Here is a 12,778-nt window from a genome sequence, read left to right as displayed (position 1 = left end):
GCAGGGGGCACGGCTCGATCCCTGGTCTAGGAACTAAGATCCTGCATGCCATGCGGCATGGCCAAAAACAAACAAAAAAAGTCCCTATTAAATGATAGAAGTTTAAAGGAAGCCTGAATTTTGTACTCATTAGGTCATTATTTTGTTCCTAAGTCAGATTCTGTATAACAGAGACAGCATCCTAACCTGAAATATTGATGATAGTCTTGCAATTAGGAAATAATCAGTCCATTTTGTAAAAATTGAAGTTTAATGGATTTATTATATTATATTAGTTTCAGAATCAGTCCATCTTAATCACAAGCACCACAGAATGACACAAACACTGCCGTTTTATCTACCTGTACTTTCAATTCTTAATTTTTAATTCTGCCCTGCTAGTATTCACTAGACCTAATATAGGTTTTTTTCCCCCACCGGACTATATATTGACTGTATATGTATTTTTTATTTTATTATTTATTTATTTATTTATTTTTTTGCGGTACGCGGGCCTCTTACTGCTGTGGCCTCTCCCGTTGCGGAGCACAGGCTCCGGACGCGCAGGCTCAGCGGCCATGGCTCACGGGCCCAGCCGCTCCGTGGCATGTGGGATCCTCCCGGACCGGGGCACGAACCCGCGTCCCCTGCATCGGCAGGCGGACTCTCAACCACTGCGCCACCAGGGAAGCCCTATATATGTATTTTTTATATCTCTAATTGAAATACAACAATTATGTATCCGTCTCCCTTCCTCATTTTCCCGATGACTACAATGCCTTTCCTCCAGTGCTGCCCCTTCTTTTCGATTTGATCTGCTCTATTTACTCTCTGGAAAAATAGTTGATTAGTTGAAGACTTTAGGAAAATAGTTCTGTCACCACCTCACCTTGACTTTTTGAACTTCACAATCTTCTCATTTGAAAACGTCTTGGACACCAAAGTGTCTCAGGAAAAAACAAACTCCAAAAACCAACTCTGTATCTTGGTATTACAATAATCATCATAATTATTTATTTCTTGGAATTGGAGACCATATTTACTCCCCTTCTATTTCTGTGGGGAGCAGGTTAAAAAACGACTAGAAATCCGTGATCAAGGTGTCAGTGGGTTTGATATTTCTCCTCCCGGGAAGCAAGCGACAAAGTTGCCGGGGGGGGTGGGGGTGGGGGGGTGGGGGGGGTGGGGAGCTTTCGGGGCGGAGCCCAGGGAGCTTATGTTCCTACCATTGGTTTTTCCCGGGAGCCTCCTCCCCACTCCTGCCCCGCCTCCTGGACGGATGAACCAATAGCGGCGTAAGTTGTGGTTTAAACGCCGAGGCCCGCGCGACCGCTGGAGAGCGTGTCTCGGAAGAGTTTGGCTGTTGTTCCCGACGTGGGTGAATGGAGCGGTCGCGAGTGGTTGGGCGGGAGGGGTCCGGCGGGGTAGGAAGCGGGGCTGGAGTGGGGGGTCTGGGAAGCGGGGTCCGTATGTCTGGGAGCCGGGGCTGGGGATTGGGGGCTGGGACTAACCCCGGGACGTCTGTAGCGCCCAGCCCGTTGAGCCACGGCCTTTGGACTGCGTCCGCAACCCACGGCGGTTCGGTTCCGATGGGTAGCAGGGCCTGTGCCAGTCCCAAACCGCCAACTCTTCTGGAACTTAGGGCCCCTGACTCAGGCTTCAAGAGTTAAGAGCTGGATTAAGTGCCTGTCGGCTCAAGATCGGGCTTCTCCCTCTGCTTAGCTCTTGTTTTTGCATAGACGTGCCCAGGGTAGAAAGTGGGGTCTGTGCTACACCTTAGGTTCTTTCATCTTCCCTAACTCCCAGGGTTTAATGAGTATTTCACACCCCTAGGTAATCCAGAATGGCTACTCTGATCTATGTTGACAAGGAAAATGGAGAACCAGGCACCCGTGTGGCTCCTAAGGACGGGCTGAAGCTGGGGTCTGGGCCTTGTAAGTATACAGGCGGCAATCAGGTACACAGGTATTGTGAATCAGTGGTGGGTGTGGCCTGGAGCTGGGGGAGGCATTTAGTATACATTGCCAGCAATTGGAGTCAGGTTTACCCAATACTGCTACTACCAGGTTCTTGTTATGGGTCTCTTTTTCATGTTCAGTATCTTAATGAGATTATTTAAGAGGGTACTGAACTGAAGTACTGTTACGCATAGGACCATGCCGCTGTCGAAAAGGGGTTAAGTTTGGATGTGAGAATTAGGCCACGTTTATAGGCAAGGTCAGCCTTCAAGTTGCACAGGCGTTTACTGCTGGAATAATCTCACGGTAAGACTTTTTCTTTAGCAGTCAAAGCTTTAGATGGGAGATCTCAGGTTTCAACACCACATGTTGGCAAAATGTTTGATGCTCCACCAGCTTTACCTAAAGCTGCCAGAAAGGCTTTGGGAACTGTTAACAGAGCTGCAGAAAAGTCAATAAAAACTAATGGACCCCTCAAACAGAAACAGACAGCCTTCTCTACCAAAAAGGTAAGTGTTGGCTATAAATAAAGATGCTGTTTAAACACTTCAGCACTTGTGACTCTTAAAATGACTATTGGCATCCTACCCGACTTTCTCCTGTGTGAACAGAAAGAAATAGAGGCTAGCAAACATAGTTTAGCAGAAGAGAATCATCATACTGTCTTTGTGGACTTCCCCTGTAACTCAAAATCACGTCTCAGTAGCAGCTGGTGAATTTTTTTTGCCTCACCTGCCCTTAATGAGTGTCTTGAAGCAGACTGATTGGTAGAATGTACTTACAGATTAAAAAGTACTGAGAGGGAGGGTATTTTGCAAGAGGTCACGTTGCTAATATAACAGCTCAGGTGCTGCCATCCTTCTCCCCTCCTTCCAGAGCAAGCACCAGTTTTTTAGGTTATAACGTGGTAGCATGTTGACCTTGGTATGTGTGTTTACAAACTGTAGGTTAGTGCATCCTAGACTGAGAGGACTTGGCTATGAAAGATAACTTTAGCATGTGGATTAACACTTCATTTCACTAATTGTTTTGTTTAATGTGTATTAGGAAAAAACAACTAGTACTTGATCTCAAACTGAGACGTGTGGTTTTAGGACAAGGATGTCTTTTTAAAAAAACTGAGTTGAGTAAGAGAAATGTTAAAGGCAAGTATTGCAAGGATATAGCAAAAGTGATGAGAATCTGACAGAACTGAAATGTGGGAAACCTTGCCTTAGGGATTTCCTCTAGCCATGCACATGTGACGTAAGCATAAATCAAGACTATGCAGGTTTCCATTTTGGCCCACCATTGTGGACTGCCTGCCAATTCCAGACTAGGGAATTATCCACTGTGGGCTTCTAAAGTCCTTGGCTGTCTTTGGCTGCCTCTTACTCTGTGTATTTGAGGAACACAAATTGGTTTTTAAAATTAACCAAGCAAATAATTTAGGTAACACTGATGGACACACCAACGGAAAATTATATTTCCAACAGCCAAAAATGGCTTCCAGGATTAGCTTCTGTTCTAGGTGATTCATGCCCATTTTCTCCTTTGTTAGGTTGGGTGATTGAGTCAATTTTCTGAATTAACTCCGCTCTGCATTTTGATAACTTATGCTAACAGGAGCTGATACTTATATTTTAGAATTAACTTTTGAGCCGTGATATTAGAATTGCTTGCTGAATTGTATTTGTGTGTAATTTTGAGAATGAAGGATTATGGTTTCTTAGAAGTCAGCATGAAATTGAAAACAATTTAAAATGTGGTGAAGCAGTCACATGTCTTAAAGAAGCCCTATGATCTCTTGTACTAATCAGTTGACAAGGCTTCCGCTCTCACTAATGTATGTTTTCTTGGGTTGTTTTAGATGACTGAGAAGACCGTTAAAGCAAAAAGCTCTGTTCCTGCCTCAGATGACACCTATCCAGAAATAGAAAAATTCTTTCCCTTCAACCCATTAGGTAATATCTTTTGGTATCGCACAAATGCTTTAGCCTTGAGTTTCTCTTAGGATCCAATTCAACTGTAACTTGATATAGCTATGAATAAGACATGTGATCCAAGACTGTAACAAGGCTGTCTGAATCTGGGTTGCTCTGAACAAATACACTTGTGAATTTATTTGTAAGGTATAATCTTAGGTCAGAAGAGGAATCCGAGCTAAGATGTGGAAAACATTGTTCCTGTCCTCAAAAGCTAACCACCTAGGGGGAGATTACACCTATTCAACGTTAGGGGACAGTCTTCTTAGAAAACCATTTAGAAAGAGGGCTCTATGTCAAGTTGAACAATGCCTGAGGGCTTCCCTGGTGGCTCAGTGGTTAAGAATCCGCCTGCCAATGCAGGGTATGCAGGTTCGAGCCCTGGTCCGGGAAGATCCCCCATGCTGCAGAGCAACTAAGCCTATGCACCACAACTACTGAGCCTGTGCTCTAGAGCCCTCGAGCCACAACTACTGAGCTCGCGTGCCTAGAGCCCATGCTCCGCAATAAGAGAAGCCACCGCAATGAGAAGCCTGCACACCACAATGAAGAGTAGCCCCCACTCGCCACAAGTAGAGAAAACCCGTGTGCAGCAACGAAGACCCAACACAGCCAAAAATAAATCAAATAAAAAATAATTTTTAAAAAAACAACTTAGTTTCTTTCTAAGCTAAAGCATTTAGTCAGCAATACTAACTATATACAAGTTGTGAATCCAACCCTTGCTTGTCCTATTTCTCCACAAGCACATTAAATATTTCTAAAAAAAACCCCCAAAAAACAATGCCTGAAAAATCCACATAGCCAGTGAAAACGTGCTTTTTTTTTACTCCTTCAACCTGCTATACGTATCTGAAATATTTTCTATTACAGAACCAGCTTTTCAAGCTTTAATTTACTCACATTTGAGGAGAGGCTACCATACGCCAGGCATGAATAAGCTTGGGATGCAGTGGTTAACAAGACAGGCCCCACCCTGAGAAGCCCATGATTTGGAGGGAAAGTCAGGCACTGAACAAATCATCTCACTTTGAGTGTGAGCAAGGAGAAACACAGGGCCTGTTAGGGGGACTGAACCTCGCCTGTAAGAGCAGGGAAGAGTTCTCTCAGGAAGTGACACCCAGTGGAGTCTTGAAGGATATAAGGAGATAGTTGGGTGAAGAAAGGATATGGCAGGGCAAGAGCACTGTAGCAGATCAAAGTGTGTGCAAAGATCCTGAGGCAGAAAAAAGGACTGGAGTGGTTCTGGGAAGCTGAAAGGCAGAGGTGAAGGATGGTACTGGTGAGGGGGTGGGGACAAATCACACAGGTCCTTTGAGATTTCTGAGCTGGATTCTTTGCCCTTTGATCCAAAGAGCATTTAATCATTCCAGTAGTATACATCTAGGTTGTTTCTGGCTTTTATATATTACAAAACAGTTATGCAATTATTGTTGAGAGTTTGTGAGTCTCTCTGGAGAGTAAACTCCAAGAAGGATTGCTGGGTCTCAAAGCTGTGTGATTAAGTTTTGATAAAATGTGGTACATCCGTTCTAATGATTACTATTCAGGAAAATGAAGTAGATTTATGCATATTGACCAGGAAAGAGGACTAAGATATGCTGTGTTGGAGGAAAGAGATATTGCTAAGTTGCCTTCCAAAATAGGAGCATAAATTATTGAAGCCACCTTCAGTGGCTGAGGATGCCTGCTTCCCCTGTAATCTAACTGCAAATGTTTTAAAGCTCTAATCTTTATCAGAAAGGTAATTGGTATTTTACTGTTTTAAATTGGGGTATATGAGTGTGTCTGAGCATATTTGACTATTGGTCATTTATAGTTTTTTAATTTTCTGTTTGTATCTTTGTTTTCTCTTGATTTTTGTGACTTTCTTACACTGTGTGTAAGTGTGTAAAGAACTCTGTGGATAAAGGTAATTAGCCCTGTATGTTGCAGACTTATTTCCTCTGGGGTCTTTTGTCTGTTTATGCTTTCCTTTACAATTCAGTGTTTAAATTAAGTAGTCACATATCACTCAATTCCTTTTTGAATTCTGAGCTTTATCAGTCTTGAAAAAGAATAGACCAATTCCTAGTATTTAGGCTTTAGAGAACTTTCGCACTTTAGAATATGATGGTTCTCCGTCCATCTTTGTTCTTAGCTTTTGAGAAAATGCTTAAATTAACCTCTTGGGGAGTTTTGTTAAATTACAAATTAAGTTTTATGACTGTGATCAGTCTGTTCAAATTGTCTGTTTCTTCTTGATTACCTCTTTGAAAAGAGGCAAGACTCTAATCCTACTTTTGTTACTGTCAAGAAAAATTAGTTGTTTTAAATAATTCCTAATCTGAAAGGCACTTGGATTTTAAGAAGAAATGTTGCCTAAAACAGCATTTCTTAAATTTGTTTTAGGACTCTTACACTCTTACAAATTAGTGAAGACCCCAAAGAACTTTTTTGTAGTGTTTATGTATTCTATATTAGAAATTAAAATTGAGAAATTAAAAAAGAATTAATTTCTTTAAAAAACAAACACATTACATTAATGTACATAGCTTGAAACAATTTTTTTACATGTATAAATTGTGGGAAGAATGGCATGGTTTTATATTTTTGAAAATTTGCTTAATTTGGCTTAACATAAAACAGCTGGATTCACATGGATTCTGCAATCTGTTGCATCTTGTTTTGGTTGAAGTATATGAAGAAAATCTGGCCTTATGCAGACATGTATTTAGGAAAGAGAAGCACATTGCGGAGCACAGGCTCCAGACGCGCAGGCTCAGCGGCCATGGCTCACGGGCCCAGCCGCTCCGCGGCATGTGGGATCGTCCCGGACCGGGGCACGAACCCATGTCCCCTGCATCGGCAGGCGGACTCTCAACCACTGCGCCACCAGGGAAGCCCTTAAGTCTTTTAGATAAGTATAGATAGTTTTCTTTGCCATTACACTAAAATTCAACAAGTGGCTGTTTCTGTAGGCATAGTTGCAATGTGGAATCCAAAACCGTTTCAGTAAACATTGTATGCTCTGACAATAAAATCCATTGGTCTGTTTTGCATTTTGAAGGTATCTTTTATCCTGCATTTATCACCATTGATCATTTAGAAATACTGGTACCCTGGGAAATGTAGGTCATGTTGAAATGTTTCATTATGAAGTATCAAAAGCACACTCATTAATATCACCGCTGATCTAATCAGAAAAGTCTTCAGTATTAGGAAGCTCTTAAGCTAATGCTTACAGATAAGTTTACTGATATTCCAGTTTTTTTTCCCCTTGAAATTGTGAATTTTATCATTGGCAACAAATACCGTTTCCCTTTAAGTGGTAGACTTCTTTCATTCCTCGGAGAATAATGTGCAACACATATCCAAGGCTGAGTTACCACAGTTTGTCTTTCAGTTCTTTCAAGTAAGTGGTGTCCAGGAATAAGGCCTCTAGTTTAGCTTGCAAATCAAATAATTGCACGAATCTTTTTTTCTTGGAAAACACCATGGTCCTTCAGTATGCGGTAGATGTGTTTTGTGGCATACTTCACATCATATACAGAATACTAAAAAGACATGTTCTCAAGGGTTGAGAGCTGATAAAATTAATACTGTTTACTGCATGTGGTAAAGTAACATTATGTGAAACGCATTTTTTACTGCAAGTGAATGGCAGCGAGGAATATAGTGACTACTAAGCATAGTTTATTGCCACTGCCTTGATTCACGCACAGCAGTTTTCTCTACCATTGCTTTTGGACCATCACTGTAAATGTCAACACAGTGGAAAAAGGTATTAATATTATTATAAAAAATAGTTTGAGGGCTTCCCTGGTGGCGCGGTGGTTGAGAGTCCGCCTGCCGATGCAGGGGATGCAGGTTCGTGCCCCGGTCCAGGAAGATCCCACATGCCGTGGAGCAGCTGGGCCCATGAGCCACGGCCACTGAGCCTGCACGTTCGGAGCCTGTGCTCTGCAACGGGAGAGGCCACAACAGTGAGAGGCCCGCGTACTGCAAAAAAAAAAAAAAAAAGCTTGAGCTCATGGGCCCTGTGAAAGCTGACCACCCTGAGGAATGCTGCCCTGACAAAGTACTTTTCTGTGGCAGATTTCGAGAGTTTCGACCTGCCTGAAGAGCACCAGATTGCACACATGCCCTTGAATGGAGTGCCTCTCATGATCCTCGATGAGAAGAGGGAGCTTGAACAGCTGTTACACCTGGGCCCCCCTTCACCTCTGAAGATGTCTCCTCTACCGTGGGAGTCTAGTAAGTGAACGAGTGCCCTTCTAGAAGGTCTGTAAACAATTTGTGTCATAACACTTCCATTACCACGGGGACAGGTTGCGCAGAAGGTTAGCCTGTAAGTAATTTCTATCCTTCAGACTGCAGGGATAAGGTTTCAGGATAATGAAAACTATTCTCAACTGGTACTGCTTTTTAGTCCCAAATGCCCAGTAAAATTGTCATTCTGGAATCGGGACAGTCTTAGATACAGGCAGAACCAGAGGAAATTTAGTGTGTAACTTCTTATGTTATAAGCTGAAGTATAAACTTGCTTGGAATGAGAATTCCAAACTACACCCAAAGCTCGTGTAGGATCAAGACCCACGTAATAGCATCAATTGGCAAACGTTTACTGCAGAAGCTTTGAGGTCTTGGTTCAAACTGGTGGACAAAAGCCATCATCAGTATGTTTTCTATTTGTTCTGATGGAATACCTCACACTATTTGCTCAATTGCATTAATGATAATTGTTGGCCCTTACTTGGGTCTCTAAGGATGATGGAATTTCAGGTACTTCTATGATTTATCTCATAATGAAGGTTAATTCTATGGCCACAGCCACTTTCTAAGAAATAAGTGAGAGCGGGTATGTGTGTGTGTAGGTGGGGCGGGGGTAAAGATTCCTTAGACAAAGGGAAAAACAAGAATTCATGATTAAGAGCGACAACTAGTGTGTGTGTTGATGGACACGAGGATTTGCAGATATTGAACAAGAAATTCCTGTTTTCTAGATCTGTTGCAGTCTCCCTCAAGCATTCTGTCGACCCTGGATGTTGAATTGCCACCTGTTTGCTATGACTTAGATATTTAAATTTCTTAGCACTTTATAGTCTGTGGGTATGTATTAATAGTTTGTATTAATAAAGCAATTCTTTGTTTAACAAACTCTTCCTAATATTGTGGTTGGTATTGTTTGGAATTTGCTTAAAACAGTATGAAAACTAGTAGATGTGTTTAACAGACAAGAGTCTATAATCTGACAAGAGAAGTTTGTCCAAGTTAAAAAACTTTCCCTGAAACCCTCTGCTTTGTCTTAACAGCTTATTTTAGAAGCTGCCACTGTTTTCCCTGAAACATATACCCTGCCATGTGTACTTTACTACCTTTTTGTGGCCATTAACTAGTGACAGTTAATAGATCTCTTAATAGGAAGAGCTACTTCCAGCTCATTGTGTCTGTTGCTAGGCATTCTTTATTGCTGGTTCTGTTTAGTTTCTAATGCTTTCAATACTCTGTATTCAGTGATCAGAATTTGAAAAGCTCTAAATCTGAGAATTCTGCCTCCTTGAGCTCTTCAACTGGGTTCTTTGAAGACCACAGCAGATAATTTACTGATAGTAAGATCCACTTTCTACCTATAGGAAACTCTATTTATTTGCTAGCTCTGTGTTGGGAATTGTTTTTAAGTCTTTAATAAGCATTATTGTGTTTCATGTTCATGACCCTGTTTTTCAGATGAGGACAGTGAAGCTCAGAAGTTCACTGATATATCAAAGACACGAAGAGCTAGAAAATGATAGAACTGGTATTTTGATTCCATAACTGAGATTGGAATCAAAATATCAGATTGCTCACGGATTTTCTCTTTTTTCTTTTGGGCAGAGGGGCTGGATGATGTTTTTAAAAAATTAATTGTTGCCATCATTTTAAATTAAGAGTTTCACATATCTTTGGTTTTAGAGCTTCTCTTGGAAAAGCAGACCTGTTTATAGTAGGCCCTTGTTTCCAGCACTTGGTGGAGTGGCTGCCTTTTACGTGAAGTGTGGGTTTTCTGTCCTCTGAACCCTATGTGAGATGGTTTGAGGGAAGAACTGAAGTATTCCTCTTTCTCTCTTCTGTGACTCAGCCTATTTAACTCATTTAACTTGCCTGGGCCAGGCAGCCAATTGAATTTGATCCTTGCTAAATACTAACTTATATAGGAAGGCTTTCTCCTGAAACATCTGTAGCATCTATAGTCAAGTTAGAATGTGAGCCTTTTCTTTTCCATCGTTATTAGAGGAATCTGCAAGATATTAGGCATGAAACACTAGGAACACATATAGACTCTGATCCTGAGTTTAAAAATTCTTTTTTTAGTTTTATTTACTTAAGAAAAATGAAAAAAATTTTTTGGCTGTGCTGCTTGGCATGCAGGGTCTTAGTTCCCTGACCCTGGATTGAACCCATGCCCCTGCAGTGGAAGTGCAGAGTCTTAACTATTGGACTGCCAGGGAAGTCCCCTGACTTTCAAACTTTGACCCTGTAAACATAGCTGAACCAGCCTGGATTTCTGAAATTAGTAGAAAGACTTCTAAAAGAGAATAAAGTAAGACAACTCGGCACTTGACTTTAAAGGAGAGGATTAGACCTTATATCCTCAGGTATAATAGGGCCACTTTGAAAAGCAAAGCCTAGTTTTGAGCGACTTTCATACCCTACAATATATTTAGAAACTTTGGAAAGTGGTTTGTTGTGGTGGAGGGAACAAAGGGCTGGGAGCAAGGCAACTGGTCAGTCCTTTACCAGTTAGTTACTGTCCTTGGTCAGACCTGGGCACAAGTGATCTTCTCTTCACTGCTGTTAGTCAGATGCAAAGTGCTTAATATTTGTTGACTCTGAGAATTTTAAACAGATGCTTTTCCATTAATATAGATAATTCTTTTTGTGGGTATTGTTGCTGTTTGTAAACAGTTTATTAAGTAGCATGTGTTTGGCTTCATTACTTGAGAAAGCTTATGAGAAGCCTTGTTTGGAAATCTAATCTGTCCAAGCAGTAATACCGTAGGATTAAAGTTTCTTTCAATCACAGTTCCCCTGCACTGGACTGAAACGTGCTCTTACCTACGTAAGGTTCATCCACACCTAACTTCTTTTTAAAAAAAAAAAAATTATTTATTTATTTATTTATGTCTGTGTTGGATCTTTTTTGCTGCGCGCGGTCTTTCTCTAGTTGAGGCGAGTGGGGGCTACTCTTTGTTGCGGTGCACAGGATTCTCATTGTGGTGGCTTCTCTTGTGGAGCACGGGCTCTAGGCATGTGGGCTTCAGTAGTTGTGGCATGCAGGCTCATTAGTTGTGGCTCAGGGGCTTAGTTGCTCCACGGCATGTGGGCTCGAACCCGTGTCCCCTGTGTTAGCAGGCGGATTCTTTTTTTTTTTTTTTTGCCGTACGCGGGCCTCTCACTGCTGTGGCCTCTCCCGTTGCGGAGCACAGGCTCCGGACACGCAGGCTCAGCGGCCATGGCTCACGGGCCCAGCTGCTCCGCGGCATGTGGGATCCTCCCAGACCGGGGCACGAACCTGTGTCCCCTGCATCGGCAGACAGACTCCCAACCATTGCGCCACCAGGGAAGCCCTGGCAGGCGGATTCTTAACCACTACACCACCAGGGAAGTCCCACACCTAACTTATTCTTGCATTGGCATTTTTCAGGTTTCAAATTCCAGTTAACCTTCAACAGGGACACAAAGCCTTTTAAATATATTAATGCTAATATTCTCTATTAGACTAATTCTGAACTAACCTATATAGGAAGGTTAGTCCCTATACCAAGTTCCAAAAGGGTCAATACTATGGCAGAAATGTCCTAAGTTGACTTTGTTCTTTCCAGTAGTTTAATCATTTACCATTTATTGAGGCCCCATGTGCTAGGGACCAAGCCTATGCCTACCATGGTTAAGTAACAACATTGCCTCTGCCCTCAGGTGCCTGGCATCCAGTGGGGAGAGAGGTATCAAATGCCATTTTGATACAGGAAGATGCACGTGGGGGTGGGGAGGACCAGGAGTTGGGGAGCACTCCCCAGCCCAGTCTAGGGAAGGACAGGGAAGGCTTCCTGGGGAGGGACATGTGGATGGAGACTTGATGGAAGAGAAGCATTCTGGGCAGAGAGAACAGCTTTTGCAGATGGCAGGAAGCAAGATAACAGCTTATTAAGTGAAAACTGCCTTTCTGTTTTTCTCCTACTTTAGGTTTGAGCAAGGAGTGTGTTTGGCAACAAGGGAGTCTGGACAGTGAAGCAGGGGCCATATGGCTTTTTGAACTGTGCAAGGGGTTTAGAGTTTGTCCTGGGGGTGTTTGGTGCCATGGAAAGGTTTCATTTTGTTTTTCATTTATCATTTATTTAATAGTATTTTCCTGCATAATAAAGCAAACTAAAGTGTACACACTTATTTTCAGCAATACTTATACATATATCTTAAATTGTATACAAATTTAGAAATATTAAATATCATTACAGAAAAATTTGAAATTATGACAAGATATATAGCAAAAAACACTTATTGAAAAGAGCATACATGTGGTAGTTAGTTGGTAAATGCTGCTTCTGTATCAGTATACACACTTTGAATATCATCCTTCTGTGCTATTGATGTGTTTAATTTTTTTCTTATATCTGCAAATACAAATTTCACTAATATTTTCCCCTTGAAATAGAGAAAAAATTCTGCACTGTTCCAGGGACCCATATTGAGAAATGCTCTTTTGTATGTACCATCTCAAGTCCTTACAAACTCTTTATGCTCCTTTAGAAATCATATATACTGTTTCCAAGGTGCACCATAAATTAAAAAAAAAAATTTTGTTTTATATTGCAGTGTAGTTGATTAACAATGTTGGGCTACTTTCAGGTACACAGCAAA

General features: G+C 41.7%; 1 protein-coding gene across 2 annotated transcripts; it reads left to right on the top strand.

Moving 5' to 3' along the window:
• The first annotated feature begins 1,274 nt into the window (after window positions 1-1,274).
• PTTG1 (PTTG1 regulator of sister chromatid separation, securin) lies at window positions 1,275-9,040 on the top strand. 2 transcript variants are annotated; one of them, XM_033415662.2, is made up of 6 exons: window positions 1,275-1,353; window positions 1,813-1,913; window positions 2,265-2,446; window positions 3,787-3,880; window positions 7,979-8,137; window positions 8,887-9,040. In XM_033415662.2, exons 2-6 carry the CDS (start codon window positions 1,823-1,825, stop codon window positions 8,964-8,966), a joined length of 606 nt encoding a protein of 201 aa, XP_033271553.1. In that variant the 5' UTR covers window positions 1,275-1,353; window positions 1,813-1,822; the 3' UTR covers window positions 8,967-9,040. The 2 variants fall into 2 exon arrangements, with proteins under 2 accessions (XP_033271553.1, XP_004285306.1); XM_004285258.3 differs by having other exon boundaries at window positions 1,276-1,353; window positions 2,262-2,446.
• Window positions 9,041-12,778: the final 3,738 nt, after the last annotated feature.

This window comes from Orcinus orca, chromosome 3, assembly GCF_937001465.1.
Source record: "Orcinus orca chromosome 3, mOrcOrc1.1, whole genome shotgun sequence".
NCBI classification, from domain to species: domain Eukaryota; kingdom Metazoa; phylum Chordata; class Mammalia; order Artiodactyla; family Delphinidae; genus Orcinus; species Orcinus orca.
The sequence above is the reverse complement of the archived record's forward strand: the minus strand, read 5'-3'. Positions and strand labels throughout refer to the sequence as shown.

Excerpts from the sequence above, each read along its gene's own strand:
- PTTG1 (XM_004285258.3), top strand. The coding sequence starts at position 1,823 with ATGGCTACTCTGATCTATGTTGACAAGGAAAATGGAGAACCAGGCACC. Across the intron at positions 2,447-3,786 it reads CAGCCTTCTCTACCAAAAAG|ATGACTGAGAAGACCGTTAA; the intron begins GTAAGTGTTGGC and ends GGGTTGTTTTAG. Across the intron at positions 8,138-8,886 it reads TCCTCTACCGTGGGAGTCTA|ATCTGTTGCAGTCTCCCTCA; the intron begins GTAAGTGAACGA and ends CCTGTTTTCTAG.